Source organism: Liolophura sinensis, chromosome 7, assembly GCF_032854445.1.
Source record: "Liolophura sinensis isolate JHLJ2023 chromosome 7, CUHK_Ljap_v2, whole genome shotgun sequence".
NCBI classification, from domain to species: Eukaryota; Metazoa; Mollusca; class Polyplacophora; order Chitonida; family Chitonidae; genus Liolophura; species Liolophura sinensis.
In genome coordinates this window covers 18811473-18834900 of record NC_088301.1, presented here as the reverse complement: position 1 = coordinate 18834900, position 23428 = coordinate 18811473, and the positions used below count along the sequence as shown (strand labels likewise).

The 23428-nt window shown below is 38.3% G+C and overlaps 1 protein-coding gene across 1 annotated transcript; it reads left to right on the top strand.

Moving 5' to 3' along the window:
- The first annotated feature begins 6240 nt into the window (after positions 1–6240).
- Positions 6241–18192, top strand: LOC135471667 (very long chain fatty acid elongase 2-like). Its single transcript, XM_064750979.1, has 7 exons — positions 6241–6269; positions 11197–11272; positions 11744–11934; positions 13431–13517; positions 14153–14324; positions 15614–15738; positions 17660–18192. The coding sequence occupies exons 2-7, from the start codon at positions 11212–11214 to the stop codon at positions 17954–17956; spliced, it is 933 nt and encodes a 310-aa protein (XP_064607049.1). The 5' UTR covers positions 6241–6269; positions 11197–11211; the 3' UTR covers positions 17957–18192.
- The last annotated feature ends 5236 nt before the right edge of the window (positions 18193–23428 follow it).

Genomic DNA, 23428 nt, shown 5'->3' with positions numbered 1-23428 from the left:
TAATAAACTGACGATGGTGGTTTAATATACCAGCGTGTGACAGTCCCACCTAAATAAACTGACGAGAGTGGTTTAGTATACCAGCGTGTGGCAGTTGTACAAGGAAGCTTAATAAACTCACGACGGTGGTTTAGTATACCAGCGTGTGACAGTCCCACCTTAATAAACTGACGAGAGTGGTTTAGTATACCAGCGTGTGACAGTCCCACCTTAATAAACTGACGAGAGTGGTTTAGTATACTAGCGTGTGGCAGTTGTACAGGGAACCTTAATAAACTCACGACGGTGGTTTAGTATACCAGCGTGTGACAGTCCCACCTTAATAAACTGACGATGGTGGTTTAATATACTAGCGTGTGACAGTTGTACAAGGAACCTTAATAAACTCACGACGGTGGTTTAGTATACCAGCGTGTGACAGTCCCACCTTAATAAACTGACGATGGTGGTTTAGTATACTAACGTGTGACAGTTCTACAAGGAACCTTAATAAACTCACGACGGTGGTTTAGTATACCAGCGTGTGACAGTCCCACCTTAATAAATTGACGATGGTGGTTTAGTATACTAACGTGTGACAGTTCTACAAGGAACCTTAATAAACTCACGACGGTGGTTTAGTAAACCAGCGTGTGACAGTCCCACTTTAATAAACTGACGAGAGTGGTTTGGTATACTAGCGTGTGACAGTTGTACAAGGAACCCTAATAAACTGATGATGGTGGTTTAGTATACCAGCGTGTGACAGTCCCACCTTAATAAACTGACGAGAGTGGTTTAGTATACTAGCGTGTGACAGTTGTACAAGGAACCTTAATAAACTCACGACGGTGGTTTAGTATACCAGCGTGTGACCGTCCCACCTTAATAAACTGACGATGGTGGTTTAGTATACCAGCGTGTGGCAGTTGTACAAGGAACCTTAATAAACTGACGACGGTGGTTTAGTATACTAGCGTGTGACAGTTATACAAGGAACCCTAATAAACTGACGACGATGGTTAACTATACCAGCGTGTGGCAGTCCCACATCAATAAACTGACGATGGTGGTTTAATATACTAGCGTGTGCAGTTCTACAAGGAACTTCAATAAACTGACGATGGTGGTTTAGTATACCAGCGTGTGACAGTTATACAAGGAACCCTAATAAACTGACGATGGTGGTTTAATATACTAACGTGTGACAGTTCTACGAGGAACCTTAATAAACTGACGAAGGTGGTTTAGTATACCAGCGTGTGACAGTCCCACCTTAATAAACTGACGAGAGTGTTTTAGTATACTAGCGTGTGACAGTTATACAAGGAACCCTAATAAACTGGCGATGGTGGTTTAGTATACCAGCGTGTGGCAGTTGTACAAGGAACCTTAATAAACTGACGATGGTGGTTAAGTATACCAGCGTGTGACAGTCCCACCTTAATAAACTGACGAGAGTGTTTTAGTATACTAGCGTGTGACAATTGTACAAGGAACCTTAATAAACTCACGACGGTGGTTTAGTATACCAGCGTGTGGCAGTTGTACAAGGAACCTTAATAAACTGACGATGGTGGTTTAGTATACTAGCGTGTGACAGTTATACAAGGAACCCTAATAAACTGGCGATGGTGGTTTAGTATACTAAAGTGTGACAGTTCTACAAGGAACCTTAATAAACTGACGAAGGTGGTTTAGTATACCAGCGTGTGACAGTCCCACCTTAATAAACTGACGAGAGTGTTTTAGTATACTAGCGTGTGACAGTTATACAAGGAACCCTAATAAACTGGCGATGGTGGTTTAGTATACCAGCGTGTGGCAGTCCCACCTTAATAAACTGACGAGAGTGTTTTAGTATACTAGCGTGTGACAGTTGTACAAGGAACCTTAATAAACTGACGACGGTGGTTTAGTATACCAGCGTGTGACAGTCCCACCTTAATAAACTGACGATGGTGGTTTAATATACCAGCATGTGACAGTTGTACAAGGAACCTTAATAAACTGACGATGGTGGTTTAGTATACCAGCGTGTGGCACTTTATACAAGGAACCTTAATAAACTGACGAAGGTGGTTTAGTATACTAGCGTGTGACAGTTGTACAAGGAACGCTAATAAACTGACGATGGTGGTTTAGTATACTAACGTGTGACAGTTCTACAAGGAACCTTAATAAACTGACGAAGGTGGTTTAGTATACCAGCGTGTGACAGTCCCACCTTAATAAACTGACGAGAGTGTTTTAGTATACTAGCGTGTGACAGTTATACAAGGAACCCTAATAAACTGGCGATGGTGGTTTAGTATACCAGCGTGTGGCAGTTGTACAAGGAACCTTAATAAACTGACGATGGTGGTTTAGTAAAGCAGCGTGTGACACTTTATACAAGGAACCTTAATAAACTGACGAAGGTGGTTTAGTATACTAGCGTGTGACAGTTGTACAAGGAACCCTAATAAACTGACGATGGTGGTTTAGTATACTAACGTGTGACAGTTCTACAAGGAACCTTAATAAACTGACGAAGGTGGTTTAGTATACTAGCGTGTGACAGTTATACAAGGAACCCTAATAAACTGGCGATGGTGGTTTAGTATACCAGCGTGTGGCAGTTGTACAAGGAACCTTAATAAACTGACGATGGTGGTTTAGTATACCAGCGTGTGACAGTCCCACCTTAATAAACTGACGACAGTGTTTTAGTATACCAGCGTGTGACAGTTGTACAAGGAACCTTAATAAACTGACGACGGTGGTTTAGTATACCAGCGTTTGACAGTCCCACCTTAATAAACTGACGATGGTGGTTTAGTATACCAGCGTGTGACAGTTCCACCTTAATAAACTGACGATGGTGGTTTAGTATACTAGCGTGTGACAATTGTACAAGGAACCTTAATAAACTCACGACGGTGGTTTAGTATACCAGCGTGTGACAGTCCCACCTTAATAAACTGACGACAGTGTTTTAGTATACCAGCGTGTGACAGTCCCACCTTAATAAACTGACGATGGTGGTTTAGTATACCAGCGTGTGACAGTTCTACAAGGAACCTTAATAAACTGAGGATGGTGGTTTAGTATACCAGCGTGTGACAGTCCCACCTTAATAAACTGACGACGGTGGTTTAGTATACCAGCGTTTGACAGTCCCACCTTAATAAACTGACGATGGTGGTTTAGTATACCAGCGTGTGACAGTTCCACCTTAATAAACTGACGATGGTGGTTTAGTATACTAGCGTGTGACAATTGTACAAGGAACCTTAATAAACTGACGATGGTGGTTTAGTATACCAGCGTGTGACAGTCCCACCTTAATAAACTGACGACAGTGTTTTAGTATACCAGCGTGTGACAGTTGTACAAGGAACCTTAATAAACTGACGATGGTTGTTTAGTATACCAGCGTGTGACAGTCCCACCTTAATAAACTGACGATGGTGGTTTAGTAAACCAGCCTGTGACAGTTCCACCTTAATAAACTGACGATGGTGGTTTAGTATACCAGCGTGTGACAGTTCTAGAAAGAACTTTAATACACTGACGATGGTGATTTAGTATACAGACGTGTTCAAGTTTTGCAAGGAACCTTAATCAGCTGACGATGCATGGTGGTTCAGAGTGTGGCAGTCCCACAAGGAGCCTTAATCAGCTGACAATGATTGTTTAGTATACAGACATGTTCTAGTCTCGAAAGGAACCTTAATCTTATGAATTAGTTAGTATCAATGAATGGTGAAGTGTCCTGTAGCTAAGCAATAGACAGCAGAGCTCTTCCGATGATAGTTATATACCAGCGTGCTCTAGACCGCGAACTAACGATTCTTATTAAGCTGAACTAAGGTGTCCATACTATGCGCGCTTAGTGACCTGTTGAAATAGAACAAATCAGGTCAAAAACGTGCCTCAGTGGCCTCCACTCGCTGTTGAGGTTCAGATCAGGCCACTTCACGACATGACAGTATATATACATGTACGCTGTTATATAATATATAGTAATCATAGATCAGTACGTATCTGTAGTTAAACTGAGGTCATCATCACCTTTGGGAGAGATGTCCTTGTAGCATGACCGAAATACAGCCGAATACTTCCATGTACCAGTACATAAAAAAAGACGGGAAGGGGTAGGCCGGTGGGGGCTCCGTGGCCGAGTTGGTTAGCCTGTAAGCGCAGCGCAATGGCCCAGGAGCCATAAGAGTAGGCCCCATGGCACTTATACGACGGGGGCCTCGGCCGTAGGCCTACGCGTAAAAGTCTGACATCAGCCTGCGGATGGTCGTGGTTTACTCAGTTTGCTCCCACCAACATGCTGGTCACTGTCGTATAAGTGAAATATTCTTGAGTACGGCGTAAAACACTAGTCAAATAAATAAATAAATATAGAATTCCGTAATCATGGTAAAAAGCCGCTCGTAATCATGATAATAGGCTGCACGTAATATTGTAACGGCGCCTAATTATGGCAAAAACGTGTGCCTAACGTATTGTATGACCTAAACATGTTAAAACGGTACGCCTGATCATGCATGTGACGGCGCCTGATTATGGTTAAAGTACAGTGAGAAATCGTGTTCCGGCGCCTGACCGTGTACAAACGATGCGCAAAATCACGTAACGTCGTCTGTTGTGCTTAGTAAAACGCTGTGTCCAATCGTGTAACATTATTTCAATCATATAAACACAGTGGTGCCGTCTCCTTGTGACAGGCCTTTTCCACTAGCAGGGAGAATACGTTTGCTGTGCCGCTGCGATGAGCTGTGGTTGTTACCGTTCCAACGTGGAGAAAACCTTTTCACTGTGATGGAAAAGTTTTCTCCGCTGTGTAAACGTTTGGTCCGCGGTGGAAACTCATGTGAAACTTAGCCTCCATCTGACATATTCGCGACCTTTGACCTGACGAACATACGTTTCCTGAGATGCTGAGTCTAATATCTCAGATGGAGGCTAAGTGTCACGTGGGTTTCCATCGCAGAGTTCAGGATTAGACCACGGCAAAAAATTTCAAATGGCACTATGGCCACCGTACTTATCGCACTTCCCGTGTTTTTCTTTCTTCTTTTTTAGCTATTAAAGTTGAGTAAATGCATTTAAAATATTATATTCTTAAATATAATATGCCTAAAGTAATTTCAATTCCCCTAATCTTATACCGCGTGTAAGAAATATACTACGTAACTATTTGTAACTAGGCCTATATGGCTGTTGTAATACTTATGGAGGCTTATACAGGTAAGCGAAACGTATAGGATATCAGTTTTTAAACAACTTTTAAAACACATTGTTAATTCGAACACAAGCACATGGCAAAAAAGTCAACATAACATTGGTTATCCAAAGTAGATAATGCCGATTAATAATAGGTTATATGTTAGTGACGTAACATCTTAATTACCTGGCTTCCTCTCCGGCCGTAAGTGGGAAGGTCTTCCAGCAACCTGCGGATGGTCGTGGGTTTACCCCGGGCTCTGCCCGGTTTCCACCCACCATAATGCTGGCCGCCGTCGTATAAGTGAAATATTCTTGAGTGCGGTGTAAAACACCAATCAAATAAATAAATAAGTAATTACCTGAAGCACAAAGAAACTGTTAAATGTTGGAAACACTTATGACTTCTAGGCCTATATATGAAGGATTCGGTGTTTCCAGCTCGGTGCATAGGCCCATATAGGGCCTAATTTAGGAAAGGTGGTGGTCACCGCTTGTGTCTCAATACCTTAGTATAGTCAATTACTTATACCTAAAAATAATGCACCGCATCACAGCCTTATTTGACCAAACCTCAATACAAGTAGGCCTATAGACCGAAATCTCTCTCCCGAGTTAAGCCTAGGTACATAGATAGGCCTATATAATGCACATTACATGTGAAGGTACATTTTCAAACATTGTAAGCTCTTGCCCTTGAAACTCGGAATATTTCCATTCTTTAACAGTCTCGCGATTATCGAGCCTTTGACCGATCGCGCGATATGTCGTCACATACTTCATCAGCCGGTCTCGATGGGCTGAGAAATTTACTTCATAAACCATTCAGCACATGTGCTGATAAATTATGAATGAACGCGCTCACCTCAGATGACCTTTTGAGGTCGCGGTCGTCGCGCGCGTCCGGGATTTTGATTGGCTAATATCTTCAGGCGGTTTCACTCTCCTAGAGATCTGAGTGGACTCTTCCATGTGGGCTGATGTGAACCTGGGCAACGTGCATTCGATCTCCGTAAATAATCTGTTCTATTCTACATCCCTTTGCGGATTCTGTTCCTCTAAGGCGCCAGGTAAGTTGCAGCAGATTCATATTTTGTGTGTAAACCAGGCGTCAGCGCAAAATCAAGGCGTACAAATGCCACTACCGGCACTGGTGGTTTGTACATCTAGCATTTGTGCCGGTTATGGGCGTAAGGCTTTACGCAAATTGGCGTCAGCATCCCAGTAGGCCTACTGTGTTACTTCCCTTTTGAGTGTAGCGAGCTAGGCTTTGCAGTCTTGACATCATGCCAATAATTTTAGGTGGTTGGTATGTGGTGTCTTTCAGTTGTTTAGTCTTGTTAATGTACAGTGTATATATTCAGTTGTAGACTTGGTAAATCGCAGAATTTCAGTGTATGTAGCCTGTAGACCGGAACAAGCGTGGTGCGTGCGGTTTCGTGCCGGTCGATCGCCAGTCACGAATCCCAAATCTCTCTGTTACTAATTCGACGCATATACATATTGTCTTCTCTGTTAAGATGTAGAGATTATAGGGAAAAAACAATATCACTTTTTCCAAAAACCGTATCAAAGTTCATAACACTAAGTAAATGTTCTAGAATAATGAATTATTTATGTGAAAGGGGAGGTAACTGTGTAGTCGTCCAACATGGATGAATTCGTATAGGCCTAGTTCTTAATTTTTTTTTTCTTTAATTGTCTTTTTTCTTTATCTAAAATCCCAGACTGTAAACATTGAACAATTGATCAGTACAAACACAACGAAACACTGGCAGGGAAAAAAAACATTTGCCATTATTCGTGCATGAATCTTGATTTTCCCTTTCAACAGTGCACTTACAAGTACTAATTCAGTGCTCATGAACTCATGGACATTCCTGATAGGCGCCAGTGATCTTGTCTACATCTGCAGAAATATCGTACGAAACTGTAAATGCTCATCAAGGTCAATTTCTTTGGATTTATGAGTTTAAAATAGAACTCTGAGCTGTAAATGTAATTATTACAACATGGGTGCTATGTATAGTATAATTGTGATCAGCTGGACCTGTGCATGCGGTGTTGTTTTGTAACTAGGGGACTGTGGGAAGTTTGTTGACCGTCACATGTTATTGCCATTGACATTTGTTACATCCAGCAACCCTAATGTACATTGACATTTGTTATATCCAGTTTTCTGTTCTTGTATAGAACATTATGGCATGTATTTTCCACATGAAATATCTTATGATCTATAAATACTCCTTGTGTACATGTACAACATAGAATGTGGATGGCCTTCAAACTGTTTAAATTGAAAATTTGCATAATTTAAAATATTGCGATTATATTTAGGTAAACTGCATGATTTTATAACTGAGAAATAACATATGAATAGCATCTTAAAGTACTGTCTTTTCCTATCAGCTAATTGATGACAGTAACATCATAATGTAATAATTGATAATAATGGTAATAATGTGATTATCCCTCCAGTAAGAGTGGTCATCATTTATGACATTTTTTAATTGTTTCCTGCACTCATTTAATGTAATAAAGTATTTTGTAATCAACTTTATGGGCATCATTTCCATATTAAATGAGATTTACATGAATGAATGACCTGTATTGGCCCACATGCATATATATACTACGGCTACACAAAAATGATCAGGTAATTAAATTGACAGTCTAAAAAAATCTGATTAGCAGGCCTCTATTAAAAATGTATTGTTCAAAAGTATGTTGACAGATTGGTGGCATATTGGTTACTTTGTCATGATTCCCTGGGTTGTGTTGAAGTGCACCAGGGTTGTATTGAAGTGCACCAGGGTTGTATTGACCTACATCAGGGTTGTATTGAATGTCATCATCAGTGTTGTATTGAGTTACATTAGGATTGCATTGTACATAAGGGTTGCTTGTATTGTACATTAGGGTTGCTTGTATTTTATATTAGGGTTGCTTGTATTATACATTAGGGTTGCTTGTATTGTACATTAGGATTGCTTGTATTGTACGTTAGGGTTGCTTGCATTGTACATTAGGGTTGTTTGTATTGTACATTAGGGTTCTATTTGACATTAGGTTTGTGCGGTATGTAAGGAACATTAGGGATGCTTGTATTGTACATAAGAGTTCTGTTTGACATTAGGGTTGTGCGGGATGTCAGGCACATTAGGGTTCTATTTGACATTTGGGTTGTGGAGTATGTCAGGAACATTAGGGTTGTATTTGACATTAGGGTTGTATTTGACATTAGGGTTGTGGGGTATGTCAGGAACATTAGGGTTCCGTTTAACATTAGGGTAGTGCGGGATGTCAGGAACATTAGGGTTTTATTTGACATTGTGGTTGTGTGGGTTGTCAGGAACATTAGGGTTCTATTTGACATTAAGGTTCTATTTGACATTAGGGTTGTGCGGTATGCCAGGATCATTAGGGTTCTATTTAACATTTGGCTTGTGCGGTATGTCAGGAACATTAGGGCTCTATTTGACATTAGGGTTGTGTGGGTTGTCAGGAACATTAGGGTTCTATTTGACATTAGGGTTCTATTTGACATTCGGGTTGTGCGGGATGTCAGGAACATTAGGGTTCTATTTGACATTAGGGTTCTATTTGACATTAGGGTTCTATTTGACATTAGGGTTCTGTTTGACATCAAATTTTTGAACTCAATTATTCATTCTCAAACGGAGTCATTTGTTTTGAAACACAGTACATCATTCACTCTTAACTCAGTCAATCATTTGTTCTCAAACTCTGCCAATCCTTTGTTCTCAAACTCTGCCAATCCTTTGTTCTCAAACTCTGCCAATCATTTGTTCTCAAACTCTGCCAATCCTTTGTTCTCAAACTCTGCCAATCATTTGTTCTCAAACTCTGCCAATCCTTTGTTCTCATCTATTCATAAAATCTGTCAGTCATTAGTTTGTACTGGTGTTTAAAGTGGCCAGGTTATGAGATGGAGTTGTTGTGACATGCGCTCTTTATTCTGACATTAGGTTTGAATATGTGTGACATCTGCCCGCATTACCTCCATTGTCTCTCAGACCCATGTATCAAAGTACACTATCACACATTATGCCTGAAGTTGCATATACATTCGGAATAGATAGCAGCATAGGAACTTATCATGCTGAGGTCCATGCACTTCCTCAAAGTTTTAATGTATCTAAATATTTAAAGTTAAAATTAATACTCGGTGTAATAATGTAATGGGTAATAATAAGATTATGGAGTTAAAGTGCTGTCACATTTTAGTCGTCTAAATCTTCAGTTGCAAACACACTTCATGTTCAACTTAAGCTACTGTAATGTGTAATGCATGTCTTTTGAAAAAAGTACCAATTTGGACAAAGTTTAGTCTGTAAGTTACCTGCTTGTACAGCTTTGATGTCACTCAGGTAGCATTGTATACTCTTGTGTACTTACATTCTTACCTCAAGTCCTAAGCTTAGAAATGAGCTAGGGCTTTATGTGTCTGGTTGTTTTTTTTCCCGGATAGTCTGAATGTGTTCCCTTTAATTTTAGATTTGCTGTGCATAACCCACCAGAATGTAGCTTGTAGTACCACAAAGAAGTCACTCCTAGAGAAGGCTTGAATACATATATAAACATACATACATTTTGGTAGAGGTGACACACATAAATGTAGTTATTTGAAAATGTAAATTCTTGACTATTTTGAAAATCTGAATTTAAATGTGATTTTTTTTTTTTTAAAGGGCATGACGGAATTAAAGCACATTGATTCGTAGGTTTGCTTTACGGGAGTCAAGATAAGAATCCCATTCCCAGATCCTGGTGAAAAATAATGGCCTGAAATAGTTTATGCATTTCCCAAGCTGCGTTAAGTTTGGATATGAATAAATCTTCATGATTTATGAGGGTATCTACATTTTTATCATCAGAAGGGCCGGCAGTCAAGTGTCCTGTCATGTTTGTAGTGTTATCAGGCACACACTAGAGTTATCCCCAGGGTACCCTAGCTGATTTAACTAGTTTTCAGTGACAGCTGTGAATTACTGTTACTGTGTTAATTACCTTCCTCTTTAAACTCAGGTGACTGGCCCCGATAGCTCAGTATTTTTTTTATATTTCGTATTTAAAATTTTAGCTAAACTCAGATGCGAATGCAGTTGTCTAAAGTTAATGTATAACACCAGTAGATTAAGTTCATATTTAAAATACTGTTAGGCAATTACTTTTGGGCTGAGTACAAAATTGAAGACTGGGCTTTACTGGTATTTTACTGGTATTGAGACTTAAAACAGTTTTGAACAACCTATCCCTGAAAATTACAGGTGATCTATATTGCATAATTTAAGTTCATTTTAAGAGGAAATTGACCCCTTTGTGAGCTAATGGTTAGAGCTTCTGCCCCGAAGTCGGGAGACCTGGGATCAAACGTGGGTCAGGTCATACCGAAGACTTTAAAAATGGTACTTGCTGCTACCTCGTTTGGCACTCAGCACTGAGAGGCTAGAGCAAGGAAACAGGACTGGTTGGCTTGGTGGCAATATAATGTGACTGGGTGGGGTGTCACGTTTGGTGTCTTCGACATGATACGTCAGTGGCAGCAGCACTTTTGCGTTATAGACTCGCACTACCACAAGAAAACACAGTCTATGTACACAAGCTTAATTACTCCTCGTCGTTGTATGATGAAAAATTGTCAAGTACGGCGTTAAACCCCAAGCATTCATTCATGCTATTTAAAGAGGAATAAATATTTTCAGATCAGTACTGTCAATGAGGGTGCCGTTGATAGTGACTGCTAGTAATGTGATGTGCAACTAAGCACATGTAAGTGATGCTCTGCTTTTACGACGTGATTTGGCAACGTTTCGATCAGGCTGTAGGCCTACATTAGAAGCTAACATTGATTACACTACATGTTTTGATTACTGGTTTCATGATATCCTCGCTGTTTGATTGCTGGTTGCATGTATTTCATTATTCCATACTGCACATTTCTGTCACTATGACTGGTTTTTATTGTGGTTTCAGATTTTGATCTCAAGGATGGTGAGTGCCTGGGTGAAAGATCTGGTGGATCAGTATGAAAGGGCATTGCCTCAAGCAGGTAAAGTCCCAATTCCATAGTTTCTTTTTAAGTATTTTACTTCCCTTTTCATATATTATCAGGCCATGACGACAGGTACAGTATCTGGCCATGATCTCAGTGACTTTGTCAGTTTTCCAATTAACAGAAATAAATTCAGACATAGCATAAATACAAAAAACAAGACATAGTTAAAGTTGCAAGAAATTAGTTACATTAATCACAACAATGGTCTGTGATTTCTTAAATTCCATCACATAGCAACGTGCAAAAGTTAACAGCATTTGTAAAGTGAACTGGAATATGGTCTACATGGAACATCAAGGGAGGTAAATGCTTGAAAAGGGAAGTAACCTATATGCATGCAAAATAAATTTGCTGACCTCAAATGGCCAACCACACATATGTACCATACAGAAGATTTAATATATTTTTCAAAAGTGACACCTGTCAGTCAGTCGGTCAGTCAGTCAATCTCCGTTCTATTTTCAGATCCCCGTTCAAGAAACTGGCTGTTGCTGTGCAACTCACCAATCCCAGTATGGGTGCTGACGGCGGTATACCTGGGCTTTGTGGCAATTGGCCCACGGGTGATGAAGGACAGACAACCTCTGAAAATGTCCACCTTTTTAGTGGTCTATAACCTTGGCCTTGTTTTCTTGTCTGTCTACATGTTTGTTGAGGTAAGAAACTTGGAAACACTTTACTACAGTTAAAACATTAATCAAACTAGCTATTCTGTTTATACACAATACTGACAATTATGTATGAATTCTGAGAAGCTATAACCTTGGCCTTGTTTTCTTGTCTGTCTACATGTTTGTTGAGGTAAGAAACTTGGAAACACTGTACTATAGTTAAAACATTTATCAAACTAGCTACATGTATCTGTTTATACACAATACTGACAATTATGTATGAATTCTGAGAAGCTAATTATTAAAAGTTGTTCTGTGGGCAATTTGGATTTCTCCACCCAGGGTGCTTATATTTTTGATAATGGTTTAAGGCCTCAGTTGGGCCACTCCATCACTTTCATAAGAGTTAACTGTGACTTCTAATTTTGACCTTGTTCACACCTGTGGTTCTATAAGACAAATAGCTGTAAATCTTCAAGCCTTTAACCTGATTACAAGATGCTTAGTCAAGCATGATATGAAAACATTATTATGCGTAGACTGATAAAAATTATGCTTTTTGTCCTGAAGTCATAAAATTGGTCAACCCATCCAGTGTAGTTTTGTCTCTGAAAGCAAATGAAAAAGGTGCATAAATCCGACAAAAAGGTTGATGAATTGAGGTAGTTGTATCTCCTTTGCTCCTATTACAAAAAGCTTCTTGGAAATTTGCAAGTAATTTAGGATTTAATACATGTACCTTAAAAAAATAATTTCCACATGTACATATGTAGAATGTATGTACAGGCACAGGCTAACCTTCCTTGATTGATCGCAAAGTACATAGGCAGGAAAATGAACAGGAGACTGCAACAGGTCTACTCTCCTGTCAGACCATTTCCCAGTAACCTTAACTTTTGTTGATGCATTTTTATTTTGAACAGGCCTCCTGGAATTTCATTCTTGTTGAGAAAATTTAACCTTTTAGAAATTCTGTTACGTCATATTTAATGTACAGCTGTGTATGAATCCATTGATACACAACCTAAGGGAAGAGATGCTCTGGAATAAAAAAAAACAAAAATGTGAAAATTAAATCAAAGGTGTAAGTCAAATGTACTGAGCAGTGTTGTTAACCTTTAGTGTATGTATGGTTTGGGATTAACGTCGCACTTAACAATTTTTCAGTCATGTGACGACAACAGATTAAATGTGCTCATAAGTGTGTAGTGTCTCTTTCTTTTGTCAGAACGAGTCCATGCTGCCAAAGTGCTGCTGCTACTGAAGTATCATGACACCTCACCCAGTGGCATTATGCTGACACCTCACCCGGTCACTTTATACTGTCACTGGGCCAACCAGTCCTGTTTCCTTGCTCTAATCTCCAGTTCTGAGCACCAAGCGAGGCAGCAACAAGTACCATTTTTAAAGCCTTCGGTATGACCCGACCTGGGTTTGATCCCGGGCATGCTCACTTTCTAACCATTAGGCCACCGAAGATTTCTGTTAGCCTTTATGTTAAGTCTGGACTTGTGATTTTTATCTTGACTTCTCTTTGACAGATAATACTGAGTGCCTATGATGCAGGGTATGACTTCTTCTGTGCCAAGTACAACAAAGACTCCTGGACCAACCCAAGAGAAACGAGGGTAAAAACATTGACAGCATTCTGTGGCCAGTTTACAGATGCAAACCAATACTGGAATAAATAATCTTAGATGGCCTGCTAATTTTTTAGCTGTGTAAATTTTGCAGGCTGTACCAAGAATGACCGTTCCAGTCTTTTTTAGCCGTGTAAATTTTGAAGTCTAAATCAAGAATACTTTGCAACATGTAAAATTGAAAAAAGACCTACAATTTAAACATGTACCTTAATGTGGATTATAATACACAAGAGATGTGAAGACAGGAATTTTGTAGTTTATGAAATAAACACACAAAATTCAACCCCGCCCTTTGACAGGGAAGTTGCACATTTGCTTTCTGTTTTCGTGGGGTGACAACAGGTGGTTGACAACGCTCGTACGCCCATTTGTACAATCTAACACCCATTGAAAACTACATGTCTTCCACCTTCATGGTGTTCGTGTCTGTATGGCAAAGTGCTTCAGTAAGTTGCCAAAAGTCAGTGGTTTTCCCCAGGCACTCCTGTTTCCTCAGCACATAATACTGAACGCCATTGTATGAGTGGAAAGCCCTTGAATATGGCGTCAAACAACAGTCAAATAAATAATGTCTGATTTAGGCTGAGATATTGTCAGGAATGTGTTTTGTCCTTGATTAGGTGGCTCGTGTCCTGTGGTGGTATTTCTTCTCCAAGGCCATCGAGCTGCTGGACACTGTGCTAATGATCCTGAGGAAGAAGAATAACCAGGTGACGTTCCTGCACGTGTTTCATCACGCCTCCATGCTCAACATCTGGTGGTGGGTGATGATGTTCATTCCAGGGGGACTGTGTAAGTACTGGTGGGAGGGTGGTGATTGGGGTTATTTACAAGGTGCAAAATTAATTACAAAATGCCATGGGTCGGTGTGGACCCAATAGGACCAGTACAGACAAAAAAAAAATAATAATAAAATTCTGGAAATTTCTTAAATTGAAAATTTCTTTCCTGAGAAAACACATATTTGTCTCCAGATCTGTACTTATTTTTAGCCATTAATGTCGTGGACTTGTGTAGAATGTGTTTATCACAAATGTGGCATTTAATACAGAGTTATTTCCTGAAAGTTTCTTAAAAATATGAAATCTTTTCATGTAAGGATATACTTCTTGTGTGTTTCCCACTTTAATCAAACCTTTCCGGAGGTTTGATTTGTAAAGGAGGAAAAAAACATGCTTTCTCAGATAAGAAATGGTAAAGTAGAAACTAAGAAAAACGTAAGAAGTTTGTAGAAAATTTTTTGACCATAAATGTTCATTGTTATCATAAATGGGTGTGAAATACTCAGTGCTAACCTAGCTACATTTACATGTTACAAACATAATGGGTGTGAAATACTCAGTGCTAATCTAGCTACATGTACATGTTACAGTCATAATGGGTGTAAAATACTCAGTGCTGACCTAGCTACATGTACATGTTACAATCATAATGGGTGTAAAATACACAATGCTAACTGAGCTACATGTACATGTTAAAATCATAATGGGTGTAAAATACTCAGTGCTAATCTAGCTACATGTACATGTTACAGTCATAATGGGTGTAAAGTAATCAGTGCTAACCCAGCTACATTTACATGTTACAGTCATAATGGGTGTAAAATACTCAGTGCTAATCTAGCTACATGTACATGTTACAGTCATAATGGGTGTAAAATACTCAGTGCTAATCTAGCTACATGTACATGTTACAGTCATAATGGGTGTAAAATACTCATTGCTAACCTAGCTACATTTACATGTTAATATCATAATGGGTGTAAAATACTTGGTGCTAACCTAGCTACATGTACATGTTACAATCATAATGGGCGTAAAATACTCAGTGCTAGCCTCGCTACATGTACGTTACAATCATAATGGGTGTAAAATACTCAGTGCTAACCCAGCTACATGTACATGTTACATTCATAATGGGTGTAAAATACTCCATGCTAATCTAGCTACATGTTATCATAATGGGTGTGAAAGTTTTGGACAGTGCGTAATCTGGTTTCACAAGGGTTTAAAAGACTCAAAAATTTAACCAAGGCTACATGTTTATACTTGTCAAGCTCATGTCCTTTTGTCTTTTTACAGCTTATTTTGGCAGTTGTTTGAACTGCCTTGTACATGTTGCAATGTACACATACTATGGCCTCTCAGCCATTCCTTCACTCCGGGAAAAACTCTGGTGGAAAAAATATATAACAAAGTTTCAACTTGTAAGTATGATTTTAATAATCAGTTTGTATGTTTTAAGACAACTGTTTGCTTGATAGTAAACCAAACAGTTCTTCTTCTTGTTTTTTTTTTCATTTTATAAAATATTAAAATTTTGTTCTTCATGAAGAAAGCAAAACTGCACATATTGTACAAGTTGGATCACACTGTAACCAATATACTGGCAATGGCTGGAAACCTCCGTGGCCAAGGCTGTGAGTGTGCTAGAGCAGCAAAATCACCCACAATCCTCTCACCAATAGGGGAGTTTTGAGTTTAAACTTTTTTATCATTAAAGGTAGAAAAAGTCCAGATGTATCATGTGACCTGTCAAAAATGTTAGGCAACTATTTTTAATCACTATAACATGGGTGTCTTTAAAAAGTGTCATAAAATGTAATTTAAAAAAGTAGACGAAGGAAAGAAAAAATTGAGAATCTGAATGTTTTGTGAACTGGAGAAGTTCCTAAAGGAAAGAGGTGTCATTTTTGCCTCTGGAAAAAAGATGAGACAGGTGATCAGTAAATGATCTGTGATCAGTAACCCCCCCATCCTCTTCATTCAGTCATTGTGAGTCCAGTTCTTGCTGGCTTCCTCTCGTGTCGTAGGGGGATGGGCTGGCAGCAGCATGCAGATGGTTCTGGGTTCATCTCACCATAATTGTTGAGGTTATTGTATACGTGAAATATTCTTGAGTATGTCCTAAAACTCCAATCAAATAAATAGTCTTATAGCCTCATCATTCCAATAAACTTTGACTTGTTAAACTAAAAAAAAGGGTAATATCAGAACCCACAAATGAATATGCATTTTTCAATGGAATTTCAGTTGGTAAAATGGGAATTCCTTATTTCTCATTCGACCACTTTGCTAGCTCGAATGGTTAAAGAGCTGGCTCAGTGTGACTGTCTAGCCTTCGGCCAATGAGTTTTCATATTCAGATCGGCTTTAAGTCATTGGTGTTAAAGATGAACTGTCCCAGTTGATTACATTTTTTTTTTGCACAGAATTGAGACATTATACCCTAGAGGTATCTGAAATACTGAGCCGAAGTGATTTAAAGAATTGGAATAACTAGATGTTGTAACTAGAACATGCGACGAAAATGGATAATCGTCATGCCACGAAACCATTATGTGCTGAATAAGCGCTCAAAATTATGCTCCAACCGTTGGGTTTGGTTGGAGCATTTTTTTTTTCACTCAGTTAGGTGTAGTGAGGAATAAAACTGGGACAGTTCACCTTTAAACAGATTCCTGGTTAAAAGAAATACTCCAGGAGTGCAAAATTCTTGAATATAGCAATTAAATAAATAAAATTTCATGCAGACCAGTTAAATACCTTTTTAACAAGGAATTCAGTTAAAATTGTATTAAGGGCATTTTATTCTGATCTACTGCTGGAATTAATCTCAGACTTCATACAAGCATGACTGAACGTTTTAGCAGGCAGATCTGATGATGTTACAAATTCATCAGATTTGATGCATATTAATTACTCTAATGAGCTAATCCAACCGAATCATACGAAGGTTATGTTTTTAATTAATACTCCAATGTGCTGGCCTAATTATGATCATTTTTGGTGAACAACTTCCCCAACTCTCAAAGAGTAAGATGTAATAAATTTGGTGTAATATCTGTGTAGTAATTACTTGAATGAGCACTTTAAAGTAAAATTAAGCATATTCATGTATAGTAATTAAGATTTATAATGGTGAAGGAGATTTATCTTCACCATCATGATCAGAATGTAAATTCTGCCATGATACGAAATGCCGGCCAGGTACACCCCGCTTTGAGAGACAAACAAGCAGCACAGGTATTTTGCATTGTCTGACAATGCCTTGATTAGTTGATATGACTTGATATGACTCAGAGAGGTATGTTTAGAAACTAAATGCTGTTGTTTTGTTTTTTGCAGATACAGTTTGTGATAACTTTTTCACACACAGCCTACTCTCTAACCCTCTCCTGTGATTTCCCGCGCTGGGGGCAGTACCTTCTCTCTAGCTACATGGTTGCCATGGTTATACTGTTCGGGAATTTCTACATCCAGACATATAGACGCTCAAGGAGACTTGCACACAAAGACAGTAAATCCACCATGAACAATGGCAACACCCCAGCAGCCAATGGAATCAAGGAGCACAAGAATGGTGGCAGCCATCTTAAAGGAGACACCAATGGGTACCTTCGTAACAGAGTGAAGGAGCAGTGATCGATGATGGTGTGTCTTGGTGAACAAATGTCCATTTGTAGGCTGTTTTACTTCAACTCGGTGTTACACTCTCCCCCTCTCTTGTGATTGGGACATAATTTATGCTAAGTTGCATGAAGTGCTATTAGTTTTGAGTCTTGTAGCTGTTTGTTTCGTTGTTTTGTCTTCTCTCTTGTTGCTTTGTTTGATAATTGTTGTGGTGTGTGATAGTATGGTTTCATACTATGTGGTGGTAAGAGGATCCAACAGATTGGACTGTAGCCCAAGGTGTTGTAAAGGTAGAGCCTCGCATAACCACTCTGAAACAAAGTAACATACCTACATACATGTACATGTACCATCCACGATGGTGATGAACATAATTTTGACATGTTCGTGTAGATATACAGTCATTCACGGTAAAACTTGTGCTGGTCTTCAGTCTGTGGCCTCTAAAGGTTCATCAGATCTCACTGTGACAAATAGCAGGGGACGATTCCACAAAGCTGTTTCTGACTTCTGTCAAAATTTGGAAGATCTTTTACGATGCTTAGTTTTTGGTACTGGAAATTGAAATTCAGACATATTTGTCTTAAGATAAAATCGATGAAGTGGAAAAAATTTTGAGTTCTGATGCCTAACAATAAGCTTTGAGATTGTATTTCAAATTTTGCCTTGAAGTCAGAAATGGCTTAGTGGAATCAGCCTGAGTTCTGTAACTTAACACTACCTAAGTTTCTTTTTTATTTTCCACTATGATGTAGTGTTCAACATATTCAGGGGACATCTGTTGCATTTGCCCAAAGATGATCACTGTAGAATATTTCGCACAATTTTACTGATGTTGAATTATTTGAAGAGCTCATTGCCTGTGTATTTTTGGTCTATATTTAAGTGCTGCCAGTGTCCTGAGTGTTATAGCAGATTTAAGACCCTGTGGGGCTTATGATGTATGCCAGCGGATTGGGTATTGCTTTGCACATGCCTTGGCTAATTAAGCCAAATTTGAGACCCTACTAGTCCGTCTGCAGTGCCTGATTAAGCCAGAAGAATGTCCACAGTAAGAATAGAACATGAGGTCACCAAATGGGAAACACCACCTCATGAGGTCACCAAATGGGAAACACTGCCTCATGAGGTCACCAAGTGGGAAACACAACCCCAGAAATCCAATGCAGTCAGCAATAGCTTTATTGTTTTTGTTAGGGTTTTCACTTGTTTTTACAAGTTAAAAAGTGATGTTCGTGTTTTGCTATGTTGTACAGGTATATATGTATTCTGCATTATGCCAGCAACACCGCTAAAGGATCCTCTCCAACCTCATTCCCGTTAAACTTTGGGAAGTGTTTCTATATTGAAATGCAGTCAGGGGAATCCTGGGAGCATTAGTCTGTATTGTCTGAAGTGCATGAAATAAAACCAGTGTGCTGCTTTTAAAATGGACGCATTTTTTCCCGAGGGAAGGGCAGTTATATTCAGGTGTAAATATCTAATCAATCTGTATGTAGTGATATAATTCTGTAACCATTTTGTGCCATACAGATTTGACTCGCAACATTCTCAAAGAATGCAGTTATAGAAAAATGTAGTTCCCAGCCAATTAGGGTTTCAGGATTCCTGAACATATTGTCATAATATAGACAGTATATTGAAACTGAAGTATTTACGGTGCTGAATGATGTTGCTGATCACAACATACAGTGTACATCTCTCTTTTACTGCTTGTTTTTCCTGCTCTGAAAGACTAAATGGAAAAGAGAACAATTTTAATGAAACGGAATGTATACATCCCTCTATCTTAATCCCAGGTTACATACAACTGTAATACTCAGAATTGGACTTGCATTCAAGGGATTTTCACATAGAAATTCCTGCTTATATATTTAGCACTGATTGTAGACATACATATATACACAAATTTTCAACAAGGTACTCTTTTTTGTGCATTTTTTATATATATATGTTTCCTGATTGAAAAACGAAAATCTGAAAGACTAGTTGATTAAAGCATATCAGATGCCAGATGCCAGCAACTGATTCCCCTTCAGCGAGATGCCCAGAAAGAGAATGGTCTGTATCAAAGTTTGACTTCGACTTTGACTCAACAAGAATAGTAGCTTGTCCATGGTCAATGCTGGGTACAACCAGCAGCAGCTGATATGTAACTAAACTAAGATCATAAGAACACTGTTGCAAATGGCTTTATTAAAAGCTAAAATGACAGCCATCAAAGCAAATTATTTTCGGCACAATTTTAAATTTTTGTTCAGATCGATACAAAAATTGAAGTCGTGAATGAAAGCATTAAGTTGTGTTGATGTGTTTTATTGAATGTGCTTAGCTTCAATCCAAGTGAAATATTATTGAATACGGTGTAAAACATCGATCAAATAACTAAATAGTTTCACGTTTCACATGGAATGTATATGTATTTATGCTTCCTTTAGTCAGTGTTAGTGTTGTTATTGTTTCTTTTATTTTTATATTATACATATACATATATATATAGAAGTCCATTATGAGCTCGCCTCCATGAGTACCTGTAGCAAATATACCTGAACAATATTATTATGAATAACATCATGTTTGAGGTATCATGGAAGTAAATTACATGTAATTTTTCCGTACAAAGTTCTGATACCTTTGTTAACAACTAGTTATAACTGAACTATGTTATTGATATGTACGTTCTTCACTGTCCACTACACTCATGCTTCATCCATAAAAGTCTGTTATAACTATTATTATTACCACATGTATTATTATTATTATTATTATTATTGTTATTTTGGCATAATTACCTTCGTTGTGAGAGAGGTCACAAGAAAATGTTAAAGATTGTGTAATGTTTTGAAGACAGAATTGATCTGATACAGCAGGATTAATTATTCAGTCTTGTCTGCCCCCCCCCCCCCCATCCCAGATGTGTAAACAGTAAGCACATTAATACATATTTCACAAATTACCTTGGTCCTGTCAAGTAGTGCTACCACTGATCAATTGCGAGTGGATTGATAATATTTTAATATTTTCCGGTGTCCTTTTACTGATGTAACACAAAGTAAGATTATGTGGATAATTTGCCTGTCTAGATTTTGTTTCTTACAAGAAAATGTTCTGATTGCGCGGATACTTGCTTGTCAAGCTTTGTTAAATACAAAGGAAAATGTTCTGACTGTGGATACTTGCTTGTCAAGCTTCGTTTAATACAAAGGAAAATGTTCTGACTTGTTTGTCAAGCTTTGTTTAGTACAAAGGAAAATGTTCTGACTGTGGATACTTGCTTGTCAAGCTTTGTTTAATACAAAGGAAAATGTTCTGACTGTATGGATACTTGCTTGTCAAGCCTTCTTTAATACAAAGGAAAATGTTCTGACTTGCTTGTCAAGCTTTGTTTAATACAAAGGAAAATGTTCTGACTGTATGGATACTTGATTGTCAAGCCTTCTTTAATACAAAGGAAAATGTTCTGACTGTATGGATACTTGCTTGTCAAGCCTTTAATACAAAGGAAAATGTTCTGACTGTATGGATACTTGCTTGTCAAGCTTTGTTTAATACAAAGGAAAATGTTCTGACTGTGGATACTTGCTTGTCAAGCTTTGTGTAATTCAAAGGAAAATGTTCTGACTGTGTGGATCCTTAGTTGTCAAGCTTTGTTACGAGGGGAAAAATTTTGTGATTGTGAGGATAGATGTACTTGGTTGTAAAGCGTAATTAACACGATTGTCGAACCCCTGGTGAAACTTGACGAAACTAACGTCTAGCTGCAATTCAGCGTATGTTATGTGAATTTCTGATCATGCTATTATTGAAGTTGAATTTGATTCAAGCTTAGATCTTATGGTTGCATTTAATTAAGGTAATTTTGTTGCAAGAATATGCTTTCTGCCTGTTTGTTAATTTGTCAGTAATAAGTACTGTACATTTGGCTGCGTGTTTCTTCAGCTTGACTGTACATGTATTTGATCAAATCAAAGGACTGCTTTCTGTTGAACATTATCTAGTGATCAAATGTCTGTCAGACTTTCTTCAGTGCGTTGATCATCTGGCTTCAGTTTGCTCAAGTTTTCTCCAGGGTATATAGTTTCTTCTTTCTTCAGTCATTTTTTGTCGTCCATTTTCAGTGTTAACTATAAAGGTCGCCGAAAGTGTTATATCAAATTTTGTGATTGCAAACTGTAAAATTCACATTACGTTTAGCTAAACCATCCTTGTCTAAATCAAAACCAAGAACGTTCATAGAGAATGTAAATCACATGTTTATGTCAACACATCTTGTTTTTAGTAAGTCATTGCTTTATGTACGGGCTAAAAATTCTGAAGGTCACCTGGACAACCAGGTTTTGTGTTTATTCCACCATTTGCTTTGTCCTTGAATTTTTCCGGTGATTTTCACTTTATTGTTGCAACAAAATTAACAAGTATTTTCTATGCAGATAAATGTATTGCCTCCATATAGACATTGGACATGTTGATTTTGAAGTAATTATCTTAGTATATCATTGGGAAATCTATTTTGTGTGTTTTTGATGCCTCTATATATTGTAAATTGTAGTGAGAAGGTCATCAAGTTTTATAAAGAGGTAGCTGATGATGTAATGTATATAACCTTGTTTACTAATACATGTTGTTGTTGTTGTTACATGTATAGCTAAAATTGTCATGGGTACCGGTATATGATAAATTCTGCCTTATACAGAAAAAAAAAGATGACTCCTAATAGACCTTTCTGAACTGTCAATCATAAGAAGAACATGCAATTGACCAATCATAGACAATAAAATTGCAAGTAAAAAGTTGCAAATAGGTCAACCGTATGTCCCACACATTGACTACAAGTGTTAAGTCTTCTGTGACATCAGTTGCTTTCACCAGGACATTGGATGTGTTAGATTCATCCATTAGTGAAACGTTTAGTAAAAAGCAAACTGATGTTCGCAAATAATGTTGGGCAATGACAAAGAAAAGGTACTGGCACATATAAATAAAGTGGGTGGGACAGTATCCATGGAACCTGATCTGCTGTCAATCAAGTCTGTGTGGGTTTTGCATTAAATTGAATGATGGTGTGTTCACTCAGATAAAATCTGTAAATGCATTACAAGCTGAGGGTGAGGTGTTTGAGGAGATGCCACCAATAGTACTATGCTGCTACCCTAAAGGCCTGGCATTGCAACATTAAACATGTGATAAATAGAAAGATTTTACCTGACTGGCCAACCTCGTTCCATTAATGCTCCACAATCAAAACACAGGTAAATACAACTCACAGCTATGTACAGGCAGTTCCATGAATTTTATGCGGTTTGTGCTTCTGTTGGATGAGATGATTAAGTGCTTCACCTGAAGATGGTGGTGTGCTTTCATTGTTGTTATAGCATGGCTTGTCGGACGTAGATAAGGTTTTGTACGATGCCTCGAAAAGCCTGGAATTTGAAATTAATTTTTTTCCAGGCCTTAAAAAATCTGGAAAACCAGTTCAGCTTGAAA

Excerpts from the sequence above, each read along its gene's own strand:
- LOC135471667 (XM_064750979.1), top strand. The coding sequence starts at position 11,212 with ATGGTGAGTGCCTGGGTGAAAGATCTGGTGGATCAGTATGAAAGGGCA. Across the intron at positions 13,518-14,152 it reads CCAACCCAAGAGAAACGAGG|GTGGCTCGTGTCCTGTGGTG; the intron begins GTAAAAACATTG and ends GTCCTTGATTAG. Across the intron at positions 15,739-17,659 it reads ATATAACAAAGTTTCAACTT|ATACAGTTTGTGATAACTTT; the intron begins GTAAGTATGATT and ends TGTTTTTTGCAG.